Source organism: Cervus canadensis, chromosome 1, assembly GCF_019320065.1.
Source record: "Cervus canadensis isolate Bull #8, Minnesota chromosome 1, ASM1932006v1, whole genome shotgun sequence".
In the NCBI taxonomy this organism is placed as follows: domain Eukaryota; kingdom Metazoa; phylum Chordata; class Mammalia; order Artiodactyla; family Cervidae; genus Cervus; species Cervus canadensis.
Window position 1 is genome coordinate 40,271,738 of NC_057386.1, and position 25,134 is coordinate 40,296,871.

Genomic DNA, 25,134 nt, shown 5'->3' on the forward strand with positions numbered 1-25,134 from the left:
TTCCACACACCCCTCCCACCGCATCCAGAGCCACAGCCAGCTCCTGACTCCTTTTCTTGCTTCCCCAAATACTCTGGGCACTGGACTGCTTGTTCCCTGGCTCACTGCCTGGTGAGAAACAGACAAGGCTTCATTCTCTTACCTTCTCCACCCGCCTCTGGGGTAGCCCTGGTGAATAAGGGGGTGAAGACAGAACCCTCTGCCCTGGACTCGCACACTGTTGCTGCCTGTGTTCCACCTACCCTATCTATGGTAATTGTTTACGGTGACTCTCCTTCACCAGACCAGGATTCATCCCCAACAGCCAGCACAGTCCTCTGCACAAAGGCCACTGTGGCAGGAGTAAGAACAAGGCCATTTTCTGCCAAGGTGGCCTTTCCCCTGGTGTCTGGGCTCCACGAGGTGGGAGGAGGACAGGCTACAACTTACCTCCGAGATCCCGGCAGAGTCAGTCACTCCACCTCATCGCCCCGCCTCTGTGGGCGTGGTCACACAGCGCAGTCCAGTCCTGGGAGGGGGCGTGGCCAGGGCTGGGAGGGGGGGCCGGTCCCGCCCTCCGGGGGGTGTCACGTAGCTCTGCGGCAGCCGCAGCCTCATTTACAGAAGCCGGGGCTGGATCCGCAGCTGTCGCGGATCTGAACGCGAGCTGTTCCTGTGGCTGCGCAGCTACCTCGCTGCGCACAGGTGAGCCCCGGGAGTTGCTCAGCACTCCGCTTCCTCTCCCTGACCCTTCCCTCTGCCATCCTTGCCCTGCTCCTGTGGGGCCCTGGATGTGCCTTCTCAACTCTCTCCTTTCTGTCCACTCCACGGCTCAGCTTCTCCCACAGCACCCCTTCCTTTTAGCTCTGATGCAGCTTTTCCGATTCCAAATCTTCCTCTACCGGCTAGACTTTTCCACTCAAACCGTTTTAACCTCAGCCTGCTTCCTCTCCTAGGCTGAATTTCCTCTCCAGTTCTCCTGCCTTCACGGTCCCCCTGACTAGTTAGCCTGTCTCACCATCATCTCCCCATAGGTCTCCTCCCTCCTTATCCTGTATCTCTTCCTCCCTTTCAATCCTGAGCCTCTGCTCCCATTCTCCCAAGGAATGGAGAAGAGGTTATGGAAGCCTGTGGCCGTTAGTTTTGTTTTGTTTTTTTGCACCACTGCTACTCCCTACCCCCACCCTTTTCCTCCAGAAGCTGAGGGAAGAGGGATGATGGGTACTTTTGCCTCATTCTGAAGCCTCGGAAGTAAGTGCACCTTCCCTCAGGGCCCTGCTGAGTGACGATGAGAAAAGGGAAATTGGAATGGCCAGGGCTTTTGCCTACCTGAAGACGGGGCCAAATTCAGTGAAAGAATTACTGGCATCTTTATTGAGGCAGTAGTTTCATAAGAAGACCTGTAGCTGTGGGGCTGTTCACCTCCCTACCCCCACCCTGGGGCTGGGAAGGGTGCCCGTCACGGACAAAAGGAGATGTGGGAACTGGGGCCCCGAGCCTGTTAGCTGCTCGAGAGACTGGTGCCATGTTGATGTCCAGGATCTGCGCCAAGGACTGCTGCTCTGTTCCCAACCCCTGCTTGTTGGGGTGGAAGGAAGAGGCCATTTGGCCCACATGGATAGGAGAGGAAGCAGAGGATGTAGGGTGGGTGGGGTCCAGCATTTATACCTTGTCTCCATTCCACAGAACTGTCACCATGCCCCACTCGTACCCAGCCCTTTCTGCTGAGCAGAAAAAGGAGTTGTCCGACATTGCCCTGCGGATTGTGGCCCCAGGCAAAGGCATTCTGGCCGCAGATGAGTCTGTAGGTAGGTGGGGCCCTGCGGTCAGGTGGGGAAGAGGTGGCCAAGGAGCTTGGGGATGACCTTGCTACCCTACTTCGTTTGCCCCTCCCCAGGCAGCATGGCCAAGCGACTGAGCCAAATCGGGGTAGAGAACACCGAGGAGAACCGCCGGTTGTACCGCCAGGTCCTGTTCAGTGCCGATGACCGTGTAAAGAAGTGCATCGGCGGTGTCATCTTCTTCCATGAGACACTCTACCAGAAAGATGATAATGGTGTCCCCTTCGTCCGCACCATCCAGGATAAGGGGATTGTCGTGGGCATCAAGGTGCAGCCACTGGCCCTAGATGGGGGCTGAGCATGGAAATAGGTGTGTGCGTGTGTGGAGTGGCAAACAAGGTCCTGCCTGGGTTCAGTTCTGTGCCTGTGTTTCCCCTTCAGGTTGACAAGGGTGTAGTGCCTCTAGCCGGAACTGATGGAGAAACCACCACTCAAGGTACAGGAGGGGTGGGCTTCAGGACTACAGAGTTGTTGGCTGGCTGCTGCCAGCAACGAGGAACAGAATAATGAAGTTGGCACTCTGCCTACAGGGCTGGATGGGCTCTCAGAGCGCTGTGCCCAGTACAAGAAGGATGGCGCTGACTTCGCCAAGTGGCGCTGCGTGCTGAAAATCAGTGAGCGCACACCCTCAGCACTTGCCATTCTGGAGAATGCCAATGTGCTGGCCCGCTATGCCAGTATCTGCCAGCAGGTGTGCCTATGTGTGTGGGAGGTGGTCAGATGGGTGTTCTGTGCCTGGTGGCGAGAGAGTTACATGGCTTTCTTCCATCCTACCTCCTGCCCCTCCTAAGCTACTCTGCTCTTACCTGCAGAATGGGATTGTGCCTATTGTGGAACCTGAGATTCTGCCTGATGGAGACCATGACCTCAAACGTTGCCAGTACGTTACAGAGAAGGTGAGTCCGCACCTGGGCACAGTCATATACCACAGGGAGAACCTGACAGGGAGCCTGTGCTCCACAATCCCTGGCTCAGATGCAGGCACTTTCCTCAAGCACACTTTTACTTGATCCCAGAACATACCTGTGAGTCTGGCCTGTACCCACTCTCACAGTCATACCCACTCACCCCTAGCCAGGGAACATAATGGCAGGGGTCCAGAACCTTAGTCAACCTCCTCTGATCCCCAGGTCCTGGCTGCTTTGTACAAGGCCCTGAGTGACCATCACGTGTACCTGGAAGGCACCCTACTCAAGCCAAATATGGTGACCCCTGGCCATGCCTGCCCCATTAAGTATAGCCCAGAGGAGATCGCCATGGCAACTGTCACTGCCCTGCGTCGCACTGTGCCCCCGGCTGTCCCAGGTACCACTGATTCCAAAGCTGTTCTTATCCCTAAGACCCATTCTCAGGTTCTTCTTGTGGCCTCCAGAAGTTCCTTACCCTGGAAAATAAGGAGTGATCAATCGGTTTGTCTCCTCTTCTCTGTCCTAGGAGTGACTTTCCTGTCTGGGGGTCAGAGTGAAGAAGAGGCATCTCTCAACCTCAATGCTATCAACCGATGCCCCCTTCCCCGGCCGTGGGCCCTTACCTTCTCCTATGGGCGTGCCCTGCAGGCCTCTGCACTCAATGCCTGGCGAGGGCAACAGGACAATGCTGGGGCCGCCACTGAGGAATTCATCAAGCGGGCTGAGGTTGGGAGCTAAAGGTGGTGGGTGGGGAGGTGGGGTGTAGCTAGGCAGGTGGTAGCCCAGAGGCTCTAGCCTGGACAGGGTCAGGAACCTGTGGACTGGGTCGGCCTACTTACTCCCCTCCTTTTGCAGGTGAATGGGCTTGCAGCCCAGGGCAAGTATGAAGGCAGCGGAGAAGATGGTGGAGCAGCAGCGCAGTCCCTCTACATTGCCAACCACGCCTACTGAGTACCCCTCCACACCACAGCCCTTGGCCCGACCACCTGCACCCAATTTTGCCTGTAGTTATGGCCAGGGCCAAGTAGCCATGCAGAGCAGAGATGCCTCCATCCGACACTGAGTCATCTTCCTTTGATCTCCTCCCCTCCCCTCTCAGATTGCTGCACCTGGGACCATTGGATGGGAGGATAGGGAGCCCTCATGACTGAGAGCAGGAGAACTTGCTAGAAGTCAGAGCAGGATGCCTGGGTCTCCCCCCAGCCTCTGCCACCCCCCAAAATTTTCCCATGATGGGGTTGCTTCTCCTTGGGCTCTCCTTGCCCGTCCTCTCTCCTGGGGTCAGAGGGTAGGGCAACAGAGCTGACTCATGCTTTGTGTGCATACCACATAGCAAATAAATGGTAGCAAAACATGCTACTTTGTCTGCATTTTTTACATATCTAATTTCACCTCCCAGTTTCTGATCTCTGTAGTGTCTCTGAGCCATCTTGGACTGTGGAGGTGGAAAGGGTGGATTTTGTTTTACTGGGCATTAAGTTTAGGGGGAGGGGGGGCACATCCAGTCACTATTCTCAGCTCAGGCTCTTGTTGATGTCTGAGGTTGGAGCGAGGAGGTATGGAGGGCTGTGAGTCTTTCAGGAACTGCCACTTCAGAGGCACTGGACTACAGCTGCAGAAGAATGGAGTGAGGCTGTGCTGTGCTTAGTCACTCAGTCATGTCCAACTCTTGGCAACCCTCATGGAATTTACCCTGCCAGGCTCCTCTGTTGTCCATGGGGATTCTCCAGGCGAGAATACTGGAGTAGGTTTGCCATGCCTCCTCCAGGGGATCTTCCTAATCCAGGGATCAAATCCAGGTCTCACGCATTGTGGGTGGATTCTTTACCATCTGAGCCACTAGGGAAGCCCAGAGTGAGGCTAGACCCAAGCAACTTCTGACAGCAGCTTTTGTGCATGGCCCCAAACTTGGCAAAGAGGCAATGGGAGTCTGTCACCTCTCAGCTGTGCTGACATATTCCACCAGGGGGAGCCACTACAGGAGCAGCACCTGCGTTCTTGCCCAACAGGAAAATCCCCAACCTAAGCACTGCCAGACCCAGCACTTTATCTAAGAGGTTGCCAAGGGCTGTTGCTCATTCCTATCTGAGATAGATAGGGGCACAGAGGGAGCCAGTTTAAGGGTCTGGGCAAGAGTGACCTGGTGAGGTCTCATGCTGAACTTTGACCTCTTGACCTAGGCATTGGGAATAGGTTGAGACTCTGGGTCTATCTGAGCAGATGAAAAGATGAGAGAACCTGCTGGGTGTGTTCTGTGTGAACTGCGGAGGCCATGCTGTACGTAACATGCACAGCCAATGCTTCTCCCAACTAATTATTGCAATATGGGAATGTAGGCTCAGTGTGGCCTGCTCTTATATATATAAAAATAGCTAACACTTATATGCAGTCTCCTGCCAGGCCTTTACCGTTAACTCACGTACTACAACAATTCTATATAAAGTAGATACTATTGCAATTCCTATTTATTTATTTTAAAAAACAATTTTATTCCTTTTTGAGCTTCATGCATACAGGATCTTAGTTCCCTGACCAGGGACCGAATCCATTCCCCTGCAAAGTCTTAACCACTGGACCACCAGGGAATTCCCTGCTATTCCTATTTTAATATGAGGAAACAAGATTGCTTCTCAAGATCGCTCAGGTGAAGTGGGGAAGCTGGGATTTGAACCGCATTTGAACAAGAAAGATCCAAAGTCTGTGCTCATGAATTTGTAAGAATTTTAGCGAAGTATTCAGACTTTAACAAGTTAGGAACGAATCCAAATGAATTTTAAAACTATTAAATGAGCTAAATATGCTAAAACAGGTACTACTAGCTTGCTCGTCAGGAAGAGGAGCTCTATAATAGGGATGATAAACAATGACCGTGACAGGTGACTTTCCGTGTGCTCTTTATGAATGACCTCATTTTAGTCAGTATTTCCATTTTTCACATGAGAAAATTGAGGCTTAGAGCTTCCCGTGGTCGCCCAGCTAGTATTTAACGACTGCAGAGTTTGTGCTGTTAATCCCTGGGGCTAGGAGTAGGTTCCACATGGAATCGGACGGTGTCTTCCAGCAAAACCGAAACCCGCACAGTTTCTCAACCACCCGTTGACGCCGGGGCAGCCACCTTTCAAATTCCAGGAGAGGCTCTTTGTGGACCCCTCCTACCCCTCGCTGGAGAAGGAAATGGCAACCCACTCCAGTATTCTTGCCTGGAGAATCCTATGGACAGAGAAGCCTGGCGGGCTACAGTCCATGGGGTCGCAAGAGTCCTACACGGCTGAACTCCATCACCACCTACCCGTCCCAGGTTTCCTCCCGCAGAAGTGCCGCTCGTGATTGGTCGCGACCGCGGCGGTGGGCGCGCCCCCTCCGTGAGGGTTTCCGATTGGGGGAGGTCTGCGCGGCCCCGCCCCTCAGCGGCAGGAGTGATCGGACGCAAGTATGGCGGCCGCCGGGCCCGCCGCTACTGACCTAGGTTCGGTGGCATTCGGGTCTGGGCTGCGGCTCGCGGAGTGCGAGGGAGGAATGCAGGGGTGGGGACTGTGGTGTGTCAGGTCTCGCGGACTGGGGGTCGGGGTTCGTCTCAGACAGGACTGTTTCAGACTCGGGCCCGGGCCCCAAGCCCGGGAATCCCTCGGAAGGCGGGCCGAGAGCCTCTGAGGATGGGTTGCCGGGGCTCCTCCGCCTTGGGGTTGGGGCAGGCACCCGAGACCATCGCTGGCGCCTCAGTGGATCCCTCCGTGCCCCGCAGAGGTGGTCCGAGGCAAGCGCGCCGCCCTCTTCTTCGCCACGGTGGTCATCGTGCTAGGGTTGCCGCTCTGGTGGAAGACCACGGAGACCTACCGGGCCCCGTTGCCTTACTCCGAGATCAGTGGGCTGAATTCTCTGAAGGTAAGACCTCAGGGGTGGAGGACCAAGGGACAGCCCGGGAGGATGGAGACTCAGCTGATGGCCCTGATGCTTCTTCCCGCAGCTGCGGCTAATGGTGCCGGTCACTGTAGTGTTTACCCAGGAGTCAGTGCCATTGGATGACCAGGAAAAGCTGCCTTTCACCGTTGTGCATGAGAGAGAGATCCCTCTGAAATGTGAGTTCCTGGGGGAACAGGGCTGCCTTTCTGGTTTGAGCTCAGTCCACAGATAGACTGGCCAAGAGGAGCATGTGTGTGTGTGTCTGACTCTTTGCGACCCTATGGACTGAAGCCCGCCAAGCTCCTCTGTCTATGGGATTTCCCAGGCAAGAATACTGGAGTGGGTTGCCATTTCCTCCTCCAGGGGATCTTCCCGACCCAGGGATTGAACCCGCGTTCGTTGCATCTCCTGCATTGGCAGGCGGATTCTTTACCACTGTGCCACCTGGGAAGCCCAGGAGGAGCATGGGTACCCTGAAAAAGTGGTTAAACTTTTATTTTAAAAGCCCTCTCTAAATGAACACTGTTTGCTGAGAAAAAAAAAAAAAGTTTTAAATTCAGTATTCACCATTAACATGGCAGTTTTTTTTTCATGAAACAGTTATGCTACCTGATCAGCAGCAGGTGATGCTCATTAGGGGACAGAGGAGGATGTGGGATGTAGTGGAATGAACACAGGATTTGGAATCAATTTGAACTTGTATACAGGCCTTATTCACTTTAACATTAACACTTTACTGAGTGTGAGGCACTTTTCCTGTGTGCTCAGTCACTCAGTCGTGTTAGGACTCTTTTCGACCCTGTGGACTGTAGCCCCGCCAGGCTCCCCTGTCCATGGGGATTCTCCAGGCAAGAATACTGGAGTGGATTGCCATGCCCTCCTCCAGGGGATCTTCCCAACCAAGAGATCAAACAAAGGTCTCCAGCATTGCTGAACCACTAGGGAAGCACTTTTCCTAGGTATCAGGAATTTAGAGATGAATAAGAAATTCATAATGGTTTCAAGAAATCCATAGGTAGGGGAGAGAGACAGAGAAAGAAATCAATGTAGAAGTATATAAGTATATAAGAAACAGAGACTGTACTTAAGAAAGAGACCATAACTGGGAGGAAAAAAAGTAGAGAAGGTTTTGAGGGCTGTAATTTTTTTTTTTTAAAGAGACAGCATTTATTGTTTTTTAAACAACCTCCACATTCTTATTTTTGGCTGTGCTGGGTCTTGATTGCAGTGTGCAGGCTTCTCATTGTGGTGGTTTCCCTTGTTGCAGAGCACAGGCTCATTAGTTGTGGCACACAGGCTCAGCTGTTCAGCGACATGTCTGACCAGGGATTGAACCTGTGTTCCTTGCTTTGGCAGGTGGACTCTTATCCATTGTGCCACTAGGGAAGTCCCGAGGGTTGTAATTTTTAAGACAGATTTTTAAAGGAAGTGTAGGAATTCAGGTTAAATGAGGAGGTGAGGAAGGGATAACACTAGTTAGTAATAATGAAAACTAATATTAGTTGTTCATTATATGCCAGAAACTAGGTGAAACACTTTATTTACATGTGTTGCCTCATTTAATCCTAACATTATGACCTCCATTTTGTTAAGTTTCTCTTTTTTCTTTTGTTATATATCAGCTCTTCCTACCCCATACCAGTATATTTCTTTTCATTGATTTGTTGGAGAAACCAGGTCCTTTGTTTGTTAGGACATCTCACATTCTAGATTTAGCAGATTTTTTTCCTCCTGGTTTCATTTAACGTATTTCTTTATTATCCTTATTTCCTATAAACTGATAGTTAGATCCAGTGGTCTGTTTAAAATCAGGTTCAGGTTTTTTTTTTTTAACTAAAAATACTTTTTTCTTTTGGTTGCATTGTGTGGCATGCAGGATCTTAGTTCCCTGACCAGGGATCAAACCCAGGCCCCCTGTATTGGGAGTGTGGAAGCTCAGCCCCTGGACCACCAAGGAAGTCCTGACGTGTCCGTTCTCTATGTCTGAGTCTCTATTCCAGCATCTTCTTTTTATTAAGAGTGTGTACTGAGTTTAATTCTTTTGAGGCATTTATTGAAATAATCATATGGTTTTCCTCCTTATACCTTTTCATTGTAATGAATATTATAGTAGATTTCCCTGTGGGGAGGGTACTTCAGGTTGAAGGTACACAGGGAGAGGCAAGAGCTGGGCAGGTGGACGAGGTGCAGTGCCGTGTATTTATATCATCCATGGTTTTTCAGGTGGTGCTAGTGGTAAAGAACCTGCCTGCCAATGCAGGAAATGCAAGAGATGTGAGTTTGATCCCTACATCAGGAAGATCCTCTGGAGGAGGGCATGGCAACCCACTCCAGTATTCTTGCCTAGAAAATCCCATGGACAGAGGGGCCTGGTGGGCTACAGTCCATGGGGTCAAAAAGAGTCAGACATGTCAGACATGAGCACGCACACACAGTCTGCATAAATCATTAGATCTGGCTGTAGCTTCTTGGTCTTTCTCTGCACGTCGTCATCTTGCTTTCCAGGATGCTGGACAGTGTTAGGGCTGGAAAGGTGGGATCTTCTCATTATGCCTCTTTCTTTTCTCTCAGATAAACTGAAAATCAAATGCCGTTTCCAGAAGGCCTATCGGAGGGCTTTGGATCATGAGGAGGCAGCCCTGTCACTGGGCAATATACAAGGTACCGGAAGGGGTGATCATTTTTAATAGGAAGCCCTCTTTTTCCTTCTGATTTCTAAGTGTGTAGTTTCCATACTTTGTCTTTGTTTTTTTTTTTGGCTGCATCATGCAGCTTGTGGCTATCTCACTTCCCCGACCAGGGATTGAACCTGGGCTATGGCAATGGGAAAGCCCAGAATCCTGACCACTGGGCCACCAGGGAATTTCCTCCATCCCTTGTCTTAACTCCAGAACCTCTCTGGGAAAGCTGGGAGTGAGAGACCTTGTGTCTCAGCGTGGGCCACCGAGTGCCAAACCTGGCCACCGTGTCAGCTGGGTGTGAGTGGGAGGTGGAGTGATGGACTAGGCATCCTGGAGGAGCCAGAGGGAGAGGGAATGGTGTTTTCTCCTCCTGGTAAACCACCTGCTCTCGTCCCCAGAGGCAGAAACCATGTTAGCTGAGCCATCGGAGCAAGCAGAGGGCTCCCTGACAGTGTACGTGATCTCTGAACGCTCCTCGCTTCTCCCTCAGGTAGGGTGAGCAGACAGGCTGCGGCCTTGCCGTCTCCCTACAGCTCGTCCTCACCTAAGTCTCCTGGTTGCGGGATTGCCCATTCCTTTCTTTTGCTGCAGAAAACTCCGCAAGTATTTTTTAAAAAGAATACAAATAGGGATTGTTTTCATGGACTCTGGGTCTTTCTAAATCCAAGGCTTGGAGATGGTTAAAGTTTCAATTTAAAGTGGAAAAAAAAGTCAGTAGGGTTAAAGAGGCTGCTTTGAATGTGATGATAATATGAGCCACACATTGATCTTTTCACTTACTGAGGAAAAGGCTCAGTTGGAAGCTACCAGGTACATTTTATTTTATTTACTTATTAAAATATTATTTATTTGACTGTGCCAGGTCTTAGTTGCAGCACGTGAGATCTTTGATCTTCGTTGTAGCATACAGGGTCTTTAGTTGTGTGTGGCATGTGAACTTAGTTGCAGCATGTGGGATCTAGTTCCCTGACTAGGGATTGAACCCAGGCCCTCTGCATTGGGAGCATAGAGTCTTAGCCACTGGACCATCAGGGAAATCCCTTATTTTTAAATTTATAATGAAATGTTAATTATTACAAAAAGATGAAAGAAAATTTTAATGAACATGCATTTCCCACCCCCAGTTTGCAAACTACAGCACAGCCCTGTGTATCTCCATGGTTATATCCCATTCCCTTTCAGCCCAAGGCGAGCATAGTTTGTGTGTATCGTTTTCTTACTTTTCTTTCAAGTTTTACCACATGTTATATCTCTATAAGCACTGTGTTTAATTTTACCTGTTTTTGAACTTTATGTAAATAGCATAATAGAGTGCATGTTCTTCTCCAGCTTTCACTTTGCTCGACCTTTATGTTTGAGTCATTCATGATGTCTAGTTGAATCTAATGCGTTCATTTAAAATTCTGCCTTATGTTTCATTGTATAAACATATCACAGTTTATCCATTCTGTCACTAACAGGCATTTGGATTGTCTCCAGTTTTATCCTATTACAAATAATGCTGCCATGAAAATTCTTGTACTTGCCTCTTTGCCATGTGCTGTCTGCTTATATCAAACTTGCCAGTGGTTTGTTTCTCCTTAGATGGCTCAGTGCCATCTCTTAGTTTCTAGCCCACAAAGATATAGCTGTTGCCTGGACGTGTGTCGACTGGGAAGAAGAGAACTGAAATGAATGAAAACACTCATATATCCCCCTAGCTCAGCAATGCTGAGATAATTAGTTCACTGTGAATCCAGAGAGAGGTGCAGGCCTGCTGGTCGGTGGCAAAAGACCAGATTCTCAAAGACAGGAGCCGGAGTGCTCCTCTGCTTTCTTCCCTGAGCTGTGTCGGCCTCCTGTCCCTTGCTTGCCCCTCATAGGACATGATGAGCTACATTGGGCCCAAGAGGATGGCAGTTGTGCGGGGGATAATGCACCGGGAGGCCTTTAACATCATCGGCCGCCGCATCATCCAGGTAGCGCAGGCCATGTCTTTGACTGAGGACGTTCTTGCTGCAGCCTTGGCTGACCACCTTCCCGAGGACAAGTGGAGCTCTGATAAGAGGCGGCCTCTCAAGTCCAGCCTGGGTAGGATGACCCAGCTTTTGCCAGGGGAAGGGAGAGGGAAATGAATTATGCGGAGACTCTGGGGTGGGAGGGGAATCTGCATGCAGATGCTTCACTCCTTTCTTTGATTTCATAGAAGTATTTTTAATTGAAGGATAATTGCTTTACAATACTGTGTTGGTTTCTGCCATACATCAACATCAATCAGCCATAGGTTTTAGTTTCATTTTTCTTTAAAAAATATTTTTGTTTATTTATTTGGTTGTGTGAAATCTTAGTTGCAGCATGGGGGATCTAGTTCCCTGACCAAGGACTGAACCCAGGCCCCCTGCATTGGGAGCGCAGAGTCTTAGCCAGTGGATCACCAGAGAAGTCTCTCATCTTTTTCTTACTCAGTGTTCCTCATCCCAGTTTTATCCTCCCTTTGGTTCCGTGATGGCAATCAGGCCCCTTCCAGAGGAGAAACAAGTGCAGCTCAGCCAGGGAACCCCTGGCTTCCCTGACTCCTGTTTCTATAGGCTATGAAATCACCTTCAGTTTACTCAACCCTGACCCCAAGTCGCATGACGTCCACTGGGACATTGAGGGGGCCGTCCGGCGCTATGTGCAGCCCTTCCTGGGTGCCCTCAGTGCGGCAGGCAACTTCTCCGTGGACTCACAGGTGAGACTAGGAGCGAGCTGAGGGGCCCTTTTCCTGGGTGCACCATCCTTTGCCATCCTACACCATCCTTTTCTACCATACATATTTAGCCTTTACAAGTGTAGTCTGCTCTTCCGGCTCTTTGAGCTTGCTGGTTGGTTAGGAAATTCCTGTGTATGTATATGGTTCTGGGGTCTACTTTCCCTCCTTGATGTCCAGCTTGGGGGATTTTGTCAGTGCTTGTTAAAAAACTTAACTTCCTTATGGCTCCTTCTGGAACTGTGTTCAACAGTTTTACTATCCTAAAAACTTATTTAAAAACAAACAGGCAGTTTGGGATGGACGTGTACACACTGCTGTATTTAAAATGGATAACCCAACAGGGACCTAGTGTATAGCACACTCTGCTCAGTGTTCTGTGGCAGCCTGGATGGGAGGGGAGTTTGGGAGAGGATGGATACATGGATATGTATGGCTGAGTCCCTTTGCTGTCCACCTGAAACTGTCTCAACATTGTTAATTGACTATACTTCAATATAAAATAAAAAAAAAAAACTTCCTGAAATATGTTAACATAGTAACAATAAAGATGTGAAGAATGTCGTTTTCTGAATCACACAGTGTCCTTTTTAGGGAAAATGTGGGAGACATTTTTATCAGGTCTTGGTAGTGGGAGTAATTACTTGTGAATAGCTGACTTGATTTGATCTGTGGACACTGAATTATGCTCTTTTTTGTTTAGGCTTTTGGAGAGCCTGGTAAAATAATGTGTTCAAAGTATGGATTTAGTGTGTTAACTTTATCCTTAGCTTTGTTATTTTTTTTCCCTAGTCCTGTTTTCTCTCAGCCTTGATTTTTTTTTAATTTTTTTTTTTAATTGAAGGACAGTTGCTTTACAGAATTGTATTGGTTTCTGCCAAACAGCAACATGAATCAACCATAGGTATACATAAGCCTTGATTTTTGTCTCTCATATTTTCTCTGCCTAATTGTTATCTTTTTGAGGACACACTGGACTGTCAATCAACAGACAAAATAACATGTTTTTCCTCTTTGTTCTGCAGATCCTTTACTATGCAGTGTTGGGGGTAAACCCCCGCTTTGACTCAGCTTCTTCCAGCTACTACTTGGCCGCACACAGCCTCCCCCATGTCATCAACCCCGTGGAGTCTCGGCTGGGTGAGCTCCTGAGGTTGAGGGTCTCTCTGCCAGGCCAGGGAAGAACCTGGTAGGCTCAGCCTGGGGTGGGAGGTGGGTTGTATATAGTGGCTGCTCCCAGGTTGGGTTGGTCTGAGAGTGTCGAGGAGGTGCTGGGCTTTTAGGCTCTTTTCCCATAATAGTCTACTGACGTCTCCACTTCCATACTGTCATAGCCAAAAGCGCTTTATTAAGCATTCCCAGCACTTTTTATGAACACATGGATCGTCCCTGCAAACCATCCAGGGAAGATACGGCCACACTTTCTTGTAAGAAGGACAACAGTAGCAGTACATGGAGGCGGAATTTGAGTTGAGAGTTTCGCTGATTGAGGAACCTTGAAGCTGGGATTCCAGTTTTTCATTTTGGGGCTGGATCCTAGGAAGAGGAGGTGTGACCAAGAACTGTAATAGAGGCAAACCAAGGGGAGTAAATCACTAGCTGTGGAATTTCAGGGTTAGGCTGGCGTGTATCAAGGGCTATGGGAGGGGCAACATGAGAGGCCTTGGTGAATCCTTTCTCCCTTCCTCCCTTCAAAGTCTGAGGGACTGCTTAACGGCATGACTGTCTACAGAGAGAGAGAAGATTTCAGGCTAGGCCACTATGAGCTTAGAGGCAAAAGAGTTAAGAGTGCATAGACATTCTGGAAGCTCAGAAAAGTTTACTGTGGATGAATTTTGAGAGAGTGACCAAGTTGAGGCTGGCCAGGCAGGCAGGCACTAGATCACCACTTTAAGGTGTCTGAACTTTAACCTGGTAAGAGTGGCTGGCTGCAGAAGGATATGAAGCAGGGACTGACCTGAGGTCAGATTTATCCTTGTGCTTAAGAACGGGTTATAGTAATATGGGTGCAGTATGGTAGTGGGGCAGAGAGCTGTCTTAGACAGTCGAAGGTGGCAGGGTGTGGTGTGGGGGTCTGTTGGAGGAGGGGCAATTCGGGGTCAGGAATGCACTTTCAGGGACGTGGCACATGTTGGGAGAATGTTGAGGTTCTTTGCCACAGACACCCAGGCCCGGAGGATATCTTAGTGATTATCAGCTGGGGAAACAGGTGCAGAGTGAGTGCCCAGCAGTCAGCAGCTGATCTGGAACTCAGATCTGGATCCAACCTGCTGTGCTGACTCCCCTTCTCCTTGTGCTCCAGGATCCAGCGCCGCCTCCCTTTACCCCGTGCTCAACTTTCTCCTCTACGTTCCGGAGCTTGCCCACTCCCCCCTGTACATTCAGGACAAGGATGGGGCTCCAGTGGCCACCAACGCCTTCCACAGTCCCCGCTGGGGTGGCATTATGGTAAATGGTCACACCGCACAGAGCCCAGAGCCCAGGCTTCAGGGACAGACTAATGTTTCTGAGAATGTTCCTTCTGCTGTTCCTCTGTGGCCTGGCCTGAGTGGGTTGGGGAGGTGAGGGTGCTGTGAGCTCGTGCCCCTCCTTGGCTGGTCCCACTGCTTTTTGTTTCTATCAGTGTTGCTATAATCGGCCCCTTCTGCACTTGGCAGTTTGCACTGACTTAGGACTATTCTGTGTATAACTTAGATCTAGGCCTTATCTGTGGGAGTCTTGTAAGATTGGGAACTCTGTCTCCCTTGTACGATTGGGAGTTTCTCATGGGTAGGAACTCTAAAATGGAATACAAATATTTCTTTTTCTTTTTTTTAACAGATATTTCTTTAATAAGATATGTGAGGGGGTAATGGAGATATAGGGCTTCACAGGTGGTGCTAGTGGTAAAGAACCCACCTGCCAGTGCAGGAGATATAAGAGATGTGGGTTTGATCCCTGGGTCGGAAAGATCCTCTGGAGAAGGAAATGGCAACTCACTCTAGTATTCCTGCCTGGAAAATCCCACGGACAGAGGAGCCTGGCTGTAGTCCATAGGGTTGCACAGAGTCGGAAACGACTGATAATAGTGGAGATCATGTATATAAAACTCCTAATAGCAGGTATTCCAGAAATATTTGGTTTGTCATTTTTAAAGAGCACAGAGTATGTCTTCCTTTTCTCTCGTGGCCGCCAGAGGGTCTGGGGCAGAGCTGTGCATGGTCCTGGCGTGATGTTGAGGCCACCTCGTTGCCCCCTGCAGGTATACAATGTGGACCCCAAAGCCTACAATGGCTCGCAGCTGCCGGTGAGCGTCGAGGTGGACATGGTGCGGGTTATGGAGGTGTTCCTGGCTCAGTTGCGGTGAGGTCCTAGGGATCCACTTGGGGGCGTGGCTATTGAGTCTGACTGTTGTCTCTTGGGCTGACTGGACTGAACTCTCACCTGGCAGGGATACCTTGGCGGTGCCTGGAGCCCCAAGGAAACCAAGAAAAGTTTCCAAGAATCCCTTCATCCTTCTCCTAAGAAAGACTAGTTGCTGACAAAGACTGTTTTAGGAAAAATAGGCTTATGAATCTGTGGTGGCTCAGTGGTAAAGAATCCGCCTGCCAGTATAGGAGACGTGGGTTCAATCCCCGGATCGGGAAGATCCCCTAGAGGAGGAAACGGCAACCCACTCCAGTATTCTTGCTTGGGAAATCCCATGGACAGAGGAGCCTGACGGGCTACAGTCCATGGGGGTCACAAAAGACCCCCATGGACACGACTTAGCAACTAAACTTCAACAACAACAAAAAGTGAGATCATTGGTTAAAGTGGAGCTTGGGGCTCTGAACTGCTTAGGGTTGCCTCTCAACCCTCCAAGACCCTGAGGTGCTTCCTACAACCCCTGTGGTTCTGGGTGAGATGGAAAATCTTGATAGTTACTCTAGGAATCTCAACCATCTTCTCCCACCTTGTGGTCTTTGCTCCTTTGATCTGCGCTGTTCCTACAGGCTGCTCTTTGGGATTGCTCAGCCCCAGCTGCCTCCAAAATGCCTGTTTTTTGGGCCTAAGAGTGAAGGGATAATGACCTGGGAGTTAGACCGGCTGCTCTGGGCCCGGTCCGTGGAGAACCTGGCCACAGCCACCACTACTCTCACCTCCCTGGCCCAGCTTCTGGGCAAGATCAGCAATATTGTCATCAAGGACGATGTGGCGTCTGAGGTAAGCAGGCAGGGGATGCATTCTGTGGCTGAGAAGTGGAGTGGCCAGCAAGGGCCAGGGAGTGGTGAAGGCAGAGAGCCATCTGAGGTCCAGGGAGTGTATGGGCATGTCACCCTGAGGGCCCAGGGTTCCTCTAGAGGGCAGTGCCAGCTCCCCAGGAGGAGTGCAGTGTGGGTGTGAAGTGTTAAACGGGCACTAAGACGATAACCCCTGGCCCTTTTATACTGGTTGCCATTTATCCCGGGTGAACTTCCAGCAACCTGCCTGGTAGATAGAAGACACAGTGGGGCCCTCTCCCACCCCTCCCTACCAGCTGATGCCTCGGACTTTCCGGTAACGCCCTGCCCTTTCCTAGGTGTACAGGGCTGTAGCTGCAGTCCAGAAGGCGGCGGAGGAGTTGTCCTCTGGGCACCTGGCCTCTGCCTTCGCTGCCAGCCGGGAAGCGGTGACATCCTCGGAGCGTGCCTTTTTTGATCCCTCGCTCCTCCACCTCCTCTATTTCCCTGATGACCAGAAGTTTGCCATCTACATCCCGCTCTTCCTGCCCATGGCTGTGCCCATCCTCTTGTCCCTGTTCAAAATCTTCCTGGAGACTCGCAAGTCCTGGAAAAAGCCTGAGAAGATAGACTGAGTGGGTCGGCATCACAGTAGGAAGCCTTCCTTTCCAGCCAGGAGGGGAGGTGTTAGATTGAGAGGCACATAACAGGGCCTGCCACAAGTGATTTGTCTCCGGACTGCTCTGTCACCACTCCAGCAGTCAAAGTAGAATACTCTAAGAGGGTTTCCTCTTTCCTGTGCTCCCCATTCTTGTGGCTCAGGTCCCTCCCACTCTTCATCTCCTCCCCCCACTCCAACCCCCAAACCTCAAAAGACCCAATCTGGGTCTCCTTACCTGACTTGAACTTCAAGGCCCTTTTCTGTCTCCTTCTGCAGCAGGGGCAGCTTGTGTTTCTGCCCTGTTCCTCACAGTCCTCTTGAACTGAGGAGGAGCATTAGGTAAAAGCCCTGGGTTGGGTTCTAGGGCCCTTTCCTCCTGCTTCTCTCTGATCCCTCAGAGAGAGCCCTAGCACTGCTCTTCTGGAAGGGGCCAGGCCCTTGTCATCTCTGGGGCCTTCTCCCCTCTCCTGGGTGGCTGCACTTGGTGGGTGCAGCCTGATGCTGTGTGGCAGAGGTTCCCTTCTTCATCCCTGTATAGAGGCAGTGTGGTACAGTGGGGAGAATTCTGGACTTGGGATCCAACATGTCTGAATTCAACCCTTGCTTCTGCACTTATTATCAGGGGAGCTTTGAATAAGCTACTTAATCCTCTCTGAGCCTCAGTTTTTCTTTTGTTAAAATAGCACTAATGACACCTCCCTTACAGGATGGGTGTGAGGATTAAATGTGATGAGCTTGTGAAAGTGTCTGGCATATTATAGGCTCTCAATAAACATTGGTTGAATATGAACTGGAATGATACGAAGTGTGATCATACCTTTCATTCTTCATTCGTGTGTAAGTCATGGTTTTCCTCCTGTCTGTCTTCCTGGGCTCACTAGTCCATTTTACATCCACCTGGCCACATGCTCTTCCCGCCTTCCCGTCCTGGAGGGCCTTGTGGTGGCTAGACATTGTAGGCTGTTGTCCCTCAGAATTTCCTGGGTTATCTAGTGGGGGGTCTGGGAGAGAAATAGCAGTGTAAGCTCTCAGATACTAAATGATTCATAAATTCTAAAACAATATACAGTTGGCCCTTGAACAACGTAGTGGGTGAGATGCCTACCCTCTGTGCATTCAAAAATCAGATGATAATTTATATTTGGCCCTGTTTATCTGCAGTTCCATACCGACGTATTCAGCCAACCTCCCATCATGTAGTACTGTAGTATTTTCTATTGAAAAAAAATCCACAGATAGGTAGACCCACTCACTTCAAACCCGTGTTGTTCAAGGGTCAACTGTGGTGAGTGCAGGCTGCAGTGGGCACTGTACTAAGTGTTAGGTATTCTAGAGAACAAAGACGGGATCTCCAGTTTCACCGAACTGGTCTTGGAGGAGGACTGGTCAATGAGCAACTGAAACGAATTTCAGATGATGCATTCGAAAAAACAGGCTGATCAGAGAGGGACGAGGTGTCTTGAGAGGGCCTCTGAGAAGATGACATTTGAGCTGAGACCGGAAGAGCAAGAGGAGGCCATCTAGGGGAAGAGCATCCCAGGCCCTGAGACGGGAACTCACGTGCGGGGCAGAGGGAAGGTCGGAGTGGCTGGAAGCCAGCGAATAAGAAGGAGTAGGTAGCCAGGACCCCTGAAAACCCCTGCCGGAAAAATGAACGACTTCCCGGGCGGGCCCCCTCCCTGCCCCGGGTCAGTAGCCCAGGTGGGCGGGCGGTGGGCGGGGCCAGCGCCGGGCCCACCCGGGGGCGGGGCGGTACCTGGGGCCCCCGGTCCGGCCGGGGGCGGGGCTGCGGACGCTCCCCCTTCTCTCGGCTCTAGCCGGCGCAGGCAGCCGCGGCGGCAGCAGGCGAGCCGCGGCCCCGCGAGGCCATGAAGGTGAAGAAGGGCGGCGGCGGGGCCGGGACCGGAGCGGAGCACGCTCCAGGGGCCTCGGGCCCGAACGTGGATCCTAAGCCGGAGCTGCAGGCGGAATCCGAATCCGGGTCCGAGTCGGAGCCGGAGGCAGGCCCGGGGCCCAGGCCGGGGCCGCTGCAGAGGAAGCAGCCGATCGGGCCGGAGGACGTGCTGGGGCTGCAGCGGATCACCGGTGGTGAGCACCCGCGAGGCAGCGCCGCCCGCGGGCAGGAGTGAGAGAGCACGAGAGGGGGTCTTCGGGGCGCGCGGAGCCCGGGCCCCCGCCCCCTTTCCAGCACTTCCCCCGCCTCCCCTCCCCCACCCAGGTCCCCCTCGCTTGTGTCTTCTACCCTTCTGCCTCCAAGCCTGAGATCTCCATGTCCCCCCTTCCCTCGATCTCTCTCTGCGCCCCCCTTGTCCCTTTAGAGATTGGTTTCCACCCCTTTCCTTTTTGAGGAGTCCATCCCCCTTACCCATGGTGGAGGTGGGGCAGCAGCTGCAACTGTGACCCCCTCCCCACAGAGTCTTCAGAGTCCTTTGAAGATCTTCTCTGCAATAATGAGGAGGGGGGCTGAATGCAGTCAGCCCCCAGTCTCCTCCACCCTAGAGGCTAGGTGTGGTATCAAAACCCTTAGGTCTCTTTCACACTGGACACCCCAGGAAGTCTGGGGCCATCGCTCTCCCCAGGAAAGGACCTGAAGAGGAAGCTTCAGTGGTTTGACTCTGGGCTTCTCAAGGAAGTGGGTTAATACCCCCTTTAGCCTGAACTAGGGCCTGTCCTCTTCTGGGAGGCCCGGCCTCCCCTGTGGTTGAGTTTCTGAGCTGGATTGCCAAACTGAAGTTCCAACTTTGCCGGCCTATTGGCTCTGTGACCTTGGGCTAATAACTTCACCTCTCTGAGCATACTCATCTGTAAAATGGGAATAATGACCCCTACCTTTAGAGAGCTGTTGTGAAAATAAATCCTCTGATTTTGCACTGTGCCTGGCAGGCCGTGCATGCTCTGTAAATAGGGCTCTTTTGTCAATACTGAGGGCCCCTCAGGACTGCTCATGGCTACTGCCTGGAGGCAGACAACTGGGCATTCAGGGCAGGGGAGGGGGTCACTGTAGGCAGGGAACAAGGGAGGGAAGTGTCATGGCAGAGGCCGTGGCTGAGCCTCAAAGAACAGAAGGCTCTTGGAGAGGCAGTGGCCTTCTATCTTGGCCTCATTGGTTAGTAACCCTGCCCTGGCTCCTCTGTGAGGGCAACTTTTGGAGTCCCCCTGTGGGGGTAGGGAGCAGTTGCTGGACTGGACCTGAGCTCTGGCGCTGCAGGAGCAGAAAAGTCCAGGGCTTCCAGACAGCTGTGGAGGGGACTGTGATGGCAGGTCTAGGCCTGTGCATCTGGGTCCCCAGGGAACCAGCATCTCCCTCCTCTCTTAGCTAGGCAGCCCCCATTCTTGGCTGGGCCCCTGGAGCCCTGAACTGCCTTACCCAAGCAGGCAGTAGTAGAGGGAGGGCGCCTGGACCAGTCTGATGTTGGTGCCAGTTGGGCTATAACTGGCAACAGCAGTGTTTAGGATTCAGGTTGGCTCTGGGGCAGAACTTCCTTATAGGATGTCTAACTTGTCCCAGTCCTAGGTAACTTTCGAGGTGATTTTGCAGCCAGAGGGGCTTCTAGCCCATATACAACTGTGTGTCTGAATTTGGGGGAAATTCATAGCCCTTAGAGAATCAGCATCTGTGGGCGATTAGGGAAGTCTTCACCAGATCTCTCTCCTTTGTGGAAGCTGAGAACAGGGCTCCAAGACTCTCCCCACTGGCAACACTGCCCAGTCCCCTCTGACCCTAATCGCACAGGTCTGAGTTTGTTCTTCCTGGATTACCCAGCCCCGAATCCAGCTTAGGAAGCTATTTGTGGCTGAGGCGAAGGGAGCAGTTGCATTCTGAGCCCTCAGCCACTCTGCCCCTTATCGGACCTGACCCTGAGTCCCAGGCTTCATCCTTCTCCGGGCGGGGGAGGGAGTGGAGGTGGTGTCCTGAGCCATGGGCATCTTCCATTCCTCACTTCCTGTAAGGACAAAGGGATTGATAGGTTGAGTTTGCAGTAGAAGAGGCAGAGGTCACACTGCAAGTTGTTCTCCAATGAGAGGAGAGGCTCCAGAAGTTAGGGAATGGGGGAAGGAGGAGAAGTCTATTGGGAGCTGGGAGCTGGGCGACTAGGTTGCTGTTCCGAGTTCTGCCCCTTCCTCTCCTCTGCCCTGTACTTTCCTCCTACGTCTTTGGATTAGTGTTTACTTTCTGTGAAAGTAAGTTGTGTACAGGGTGAGGTAGGACCTGCCTACTTCCATTCCTCCTCTCCCCACCGTGGGCTGTGATGGGCAGGCCAGGGCTCCAGCCCCACCATAAGCCCTGTGTAGTCCCTGCTGGACCCCAAGTGCCAGGTGGCCACCAGGATGCCTTCCTGGAGGGGGCTGCCCCAGGCTTGGGAAGAGAGAATGACTTTACGTTCACTTCCTCTTCCTGCCCCAGAGGGATCAGTGGTGGCCTAGGGGCCTAGCGGGTGATTTCCGGGCCTCTGCGGGGAGGATGTGATGCCATGCAGGCACCGGGGCCCCCACTGCACATCTCTGTTTCTTCCTATTTGCTGCTGGGGTGCTTGCAGTTGCTGCTGCAAGAGTGGTGAGGGTTGGATCAGGCCCTGCTATTTCTGAGCTTCCTCAAGCCAGGCCCACCACTGTTCCTGGTTCCTCTTCTGGGCTCAAGGATTCCCCTTAGCCCAGGCACAGCCCTGCTACACCTGCCACACCCTCTTACTGGCCTTGCCTCTTCTCTCTGGGGGTGGCTCAGAGTCAAGGATGGATGGATGACCTTTAACGGGGCGGGGGGGTTCCCTATGTTAAGACCTCCTCTACTAAGACCTCCTCTTGTTTGAAGATCAATGGGGGATGAGAGCAAAGGTGGCTCACTTCCTCTCTCCACACCCACCTCCCCCCTGAATATTCCAGGCTCTGGGCTTGAGTCAGCAGAGCTTTGACTAAGCTGCTTAAGGGAGCTGGGTTTGTATAAGCCTCTTATGGGGAGAGGAGGGGCCTGGGGGTGAGGAAGAACAGGGAAGGGGTTGTTTGCCCCAGCCCTCGGTCAGATAAAGTCCTTGCTTGACACACTTAGATGTGGCACTGGGGGTTGCCATGGGCCAGAGGAGGGGCAGGGGTATCCTCTCTGGAAATAGAGCTGTGTTGCCCCCATTAGAGTGAGGTTCCTAAAAGCAGGGCATATATTCTTTCTCAGGGTGGTGGGGGAGGGGCTTCTCACCTGTTTCTAGACTGGTTTGGTTAAAAGTTACCGAGCCACTCCTGACACAGCGGAGGCTGGAATAAGGGCCCTCCACCACTGGCTGGGAGAGAAAGTGTGGGGGAGGTGGCCTTGTCCTCCATCCTGCCCCTCCCTGACCCAGAAGCTACCAGGAGAGAACAAGTTGTCCCCTGTTAGATCCCAAGAGGAGAGCTATGTCTCCCCCACGCTCTGTGGGGGTTAGAGGCTCAGTTCTCTCTCTCTGCAAGGCAGTCATCCTAGGGATCAGATAAAGTGGTAGCTAGTCTGGGGTAGCTAGGTCCCTTCCTCACTCAGCCACCTGTCTCCCCTAGACTACCTGTGTTCCCCCGAGGAGAATATCTACAAGATTGACTTCGTCAGGTTCAAGATTCGGGACATGGACTCAGGCACTGTCCTCTTTGAAATCAAGAAGCCCCCAGCTTCAGGTGAGTGCATTGGGTACGCCATCATCCACAGAGGAAGTGGGCCGCCCAGGGACCCCGGAGGCCACCGAGGAGACAGAACAGAGCTGGGATTGGCACCCAGGCCTCTCCAGGAGTCACCAAGCAGCGCGGCCCTCTGCCTGGGGCTGGGCCTCGTCTTTACCTTTCCCTGTGTCCCTGGGGAAGGACAATCTTGCCCCTTCAGTCCCTACCAGCCTGCCCCCTGTAGGCCCCCTTGGGAACTGCAGCCCCAGAGGCCTCAGGTCTTTTTATCTCTTGGGGCTCTGGGACTCGCAGATGAAACTGGTGACCTGCTGACCAATTTAAAAGCAATTGGAAGCATTTGGCCAATGATCTGAACCCTCAATATGAATCAGGATCTCCTGAGGAGTTTTGAAAAAAATTCAGACAGATGAGGTCGCTGGGGTGAAACTTCGGGTGGGCATGGGTCCCACCTGAAGCCCACTGAGACCGGCTGGGGTGCATTACAGAGCGGCTGCCCATCAACCCGCGGGATCTGGACCCCAATGCTGGGCGCTTTGTCCGCTACCAGTTCACGCCTGCCTTCCTCCGCCTGAGGCAGGTGGGAGCCACGTGAGTCACCGACCGGGGTGAGGGGTGGGGGTGGGAAGGAGCCCTTCCGGAGTTCTTGCTGAGCCCCTCCGGGGGCCCAGCTCAGCCCCGCCCCCTTCTCTGCTCAGGGTGGAGTTCACAGTGGGAGACAAGCCTGTCAACAACTTCCGCATGATTGAGAGGCACTACTTCCGCAACCAGCTGCTCAAAAGCTTCGACTTCCACTTTGGCTTCTGCATCCCCAGCAGCAAGAACACCTGCGAGCACATCTACGACTTCCCAGCTCTCTCCGAGGAGCTAAGTGCGTTGGGGGAGGAACCTGGGGGGCGGGGGACTCAGAGGGAACAGGTTGGAGGGAGCGTGGGTCTGAGCCCCTCTCTTCCCATCCCAGGTCTCTTGTGTCTAGCCCCCATTCCTAAGCCACCTATAGGGAAACTGAGACCCAAAGAGGCTGGGGGAACTCTTTGTTCACCTGTCCCCGTCCCCGAGTCCTGTAGCCCCTGCCGTGTCCTGGCCCAGGCTCCTGACCTTTGCCCCCAACTGGCTGGGCCTCTCTTACAGTCAACGAGATGATCTGTCACCCGTATGAGACACAGTCCGACAGCTTCTACTTTGTGGATGACCGGCTGGTGATGCACAACAAAGCTGACTATTCCTACAGCGGGACGCCCTGACCCCCCCAAGCCACCCCCAACCTCGAGAGGGTCCTGGGCCCACAGCCGTGACCACCCCAACACTCACCTCTCAACCCTGGGTCTTCTGTCCAAGGAGTGTTGCCGAAGTCCTGAGCCCTGAGTCAGTGTTGGGAGGGAGGGTGCCCGAGGTCCCCCAGTCCGAGCCTGTGCAGCCCCTGGGGCCTGGCACGTGGGGTGGGGTGGTAGCGGGACTGTTCACCTGCACATTCCAGGAAGACCTCCTCGTGGAGGAGTGGCCAGGACTTCAGGGTAACCTAGTTGGCCCTAGCTGCTTGGGCCCAAGTTGCAGAATAGAGATCCCATATCCAGGCTTTTCCTCTGCCCACCACCGACAGGCCATTTGGAGTTGTGAATTCACAGATGAAGTTCCATGCGGGGTCTGGCCGTCATGTTTCCCAAGGGAGTCTGGGCCCTGACCCCAGCCCTAGTCTCTACCATCAGGGGCTGAGATCGTGCCTGAGGTGTGGGAAGGACCTGCCCAGATTACAGCCTGTGGTAGGGGCTGGACCAACTGTATATAGTTTTCAATAAACTCTCCTTTTCTGTTCTCTGGTTGTGGACTGGCATGTGTGTGTGGTGGTGGCTGGTGGGGGGCAGTGATGTGGTCCCAGGAGACTCCTGTCTCCTGATCCTCTGCACCTGGATACCACTCCAGGCATCTAGAGTCAGTATTTAGTATGTGTTGCAGCTGGAAAGGGTTTTTCCTTTGATATAAGGATGGTGACCTGAGCACGCAGAAGGGAAACTTTGGCCCAAAGTCGTAGCTAACCTTGAAAAACAGAGGCTGGGACAAGGGCCTGCGACTCTGGGTCGGAGGGAAGGTGTTGGGAAGGTGGCCTTGCCCTCTACCCCACCTTCCCTGAACCCAGAGGCTGCTAGGACTGTTAGGTTGTCCTTTTAGCCCTCATCAGAGAGAAGGCTAAGGCCTGGCGCTCTCTTGCCTTCAGCTGCCTTGAGGAGGACCCCAGGCTTGACTGCCCTGCATATAACACTGCCCCCAGCATGACCCCAAACACAGAGAATGTCTTCATCTTAATGGAGGAAATTCAGAAACAGGTAGATGGAGAGTTTACATCAGGGTTTACAGCCTACTGTTCCAGGCACTAATTTGGATACACTTGGTGCTATTTCTCTCTAGACTGAATAGTTAATCTATAGTTAATCTAAGCCTGCGAGGCCTGGAAGTGCTGGAATTCACCTGGGTTCTGTGGAGCCCTTGCGGGAGGGCCAAGATCTGGGCTGAACTCTGGGATTCTAAAAGGAGTGGGACATTGGGATTTCCCTGGTGGTCCAGTGGCTAAAATTCTGCTCCCAATGCAGGGGCCCCAGGTTTGAGCCCTAGTCAGGGAAATAGAT

The 25,134-nt window shown here is 52.2% G+C and overlaps 3 protein-coding genes, 1 long non-coding RNA gene and 1 other non-coding gene across 6 annotated transcripts; 3 read left to right on the plus strand and 2 right to left on the minus strand.

Moving 5' to 3' along the window:
- The first annotated feature begins 285 nt into the window (after positions 1 to 285).
- On the plus strand, positions 286 to 4,084 carry ALDOC (aldolase, fructose-bisphosphate C). The gene is made up of 9 exons (XM_043479816.1): positions 286 to 684; positions 1,666 to 1,787; positions 1,877 to 2,088; positions 2,202 to 2,256; positions 2,351 to 2,511; positions 2,633 to 2,716; positions 2,951 to 3,125; positions 3,255 to 3,454; positions 3,584 to 4,084. The coding sequence occupies exons 2-9, from the start codon at positions 1,676 to 1,678 to the stop codon at positions 3,677 to 3,679; spliced, it is 1,095 nt and encodes a 364-aa protein (XP_043335751.1). The 5' UTR covers positions 286 to 684; positions 1,666 to 1,675; the 3' UTR covers positions 3,680 to 4,084.
- A 1,955-nt stretch (positions 4,085 to 6,039) lies between these two features.
- Positions 6,040 to 17,669, plus strand: PIGS (phosphatidylinositol glycan anchor biosynthesis class S). The gene is made up of 12 exons (XM_043479827.1): positions 6,040 to 6,194; positions 6,471 to 6,610; positions 6,693 to 6,804; positions 9,200 to 9,289; positions 9,708 to 9,799; positions 11,172 to 11,379; positions 11,877 to 12,019; positions 13,063 to 13,177; positions 14,340 to 14,485; positions 15,279 to 15,379; positions 16,012 to 16,222; positions 16,578 to 17,669. The coding sequence occupies exons 1-12, from the start codon at positions 6,161 to 6,163 to the stop codon at positions 16,851 to 16,853; spliced, it is 1,668 nt and encodes a 555-aa protein (XP_043335762.1). The 5' UTR covers positions 6,040 to 6,160; the 3' UTR covers positions 16,854 to 17,669.
- TRNAG-CCC lies at positions 10,272 to 10,344 on the minus strand. The gene has a single exon. It is a non-coding gene; the product is annotated as a tRNA-Gly (tRNA).
- On the minus strand, positions 13,473 to 19,325 carry LOC122448509. The gene is made up of 3 exons (XR_006271641.1): positions 19,245 to 19,325; positions 17,697 to 17,880; positions 13,473 to 13,599 (listed from the first exon to the last, which is right to left on the minus strand). It is a non-coding gene; the product is annotated as an uncharacterized LOC122448509 (long non-coding RNA).
- UNC119 (unc-119 lipid binding chaperone) lies at positions 18,661 to 24,326 on the plus strand. 2 transcript variants are annotated; one of them, XM_043479840.1, is made up of 5 exons: positions 18,661 to 18,967; positions 22,400 to 22,513; positions 23,002 to 23,104; positions 23,212 to 23,384; positions 23,645 to 24,326. In XM_043479840.1, the coding sequence occupies exons 1-5, from the start codon at positions 18,748 to 18,750 to the stop codon at positions 23,755 to 23,757; spliced, it is 723 nt and encodes a 240-aa protein (XP_043335775.1). In that variant the 5' UTR covers positions 18,661 to 18,747; the 3' UTR covers positions 23,758 to 24,326. The 2 variants fall into 2 exon arrangements, with proteins under 2 accessions (XP_043335775.1, XP_043335781.1); XM_043479846.1 differs by lacking the exon at positions 18,661 to 18,967 and adding an exon at positions 18,980 to 19,004.
- Positions 24,327 to 25,134: the final 808 nt, after the last annotated feature.

Coding starts and splice junctions, on each gene's coding strand:
- ALDOC (XM_043479816.1), top strand. CDS start 1,676: ATGCCCCACTCGTACCCAGCCCTTTCTGCTGAGCAGAAAAAGGAGTTG. Junction 2,257..2,350: donor TGGAGAAACCACCACTCAAG/GTACAGGAGGGG, acceptor CTCTGCCTACAG/GGCTGGATGGGCTCTCAGAG. Junction 3,455..3,583: donor AATTCATCAAGCGGGCTGAG/GTTGGGAGCTAA, acceptor CTCCTTTTGCAG/GTGAATGGGCTTGCAGCCCA.
- PIGS (XM_043479827.1), top strand. CDS start 6,161: ATGGCGGCCGCCGGGCCCGCCGCTACTGACCTAG. Junction 6,805..9,199: donor GAGAGAGATCCCTCTGAAAT/GTGAGTTCCTGG, acceptor CTTTTCTCTCAG/ATAAACTGAAAATCAAATGC. Junction 9,800..11,171: donor GCTCCTCGCTTCTCCCTCAG/GTAGGGTGAGCA, acceptor TGCCCCTCATAG/GACATGATGAGCTACATTGG.
- UNC119 (XM_043479840.1), top strand. CDS start 18,748: ATGAAGGTGAAGAAGGGCGGCGGCGGGGCCGGGACCGGAGCGGAGCAC. Junction 18,968..22,399: donor GCTGCAGCGGATCACCGGTG/GTGAGCACCCGC, acceptor TGTCTCCCCTAG/ACTACCTGTGTTCCCCCGAG. Junction 22,514..23,001: donor CAAGAAGCCCCCAGCTTCAG/GTGAGTGCATTG, acceptor GGTGCATTACAG/AGCGGCTGCCCATCAACCCG.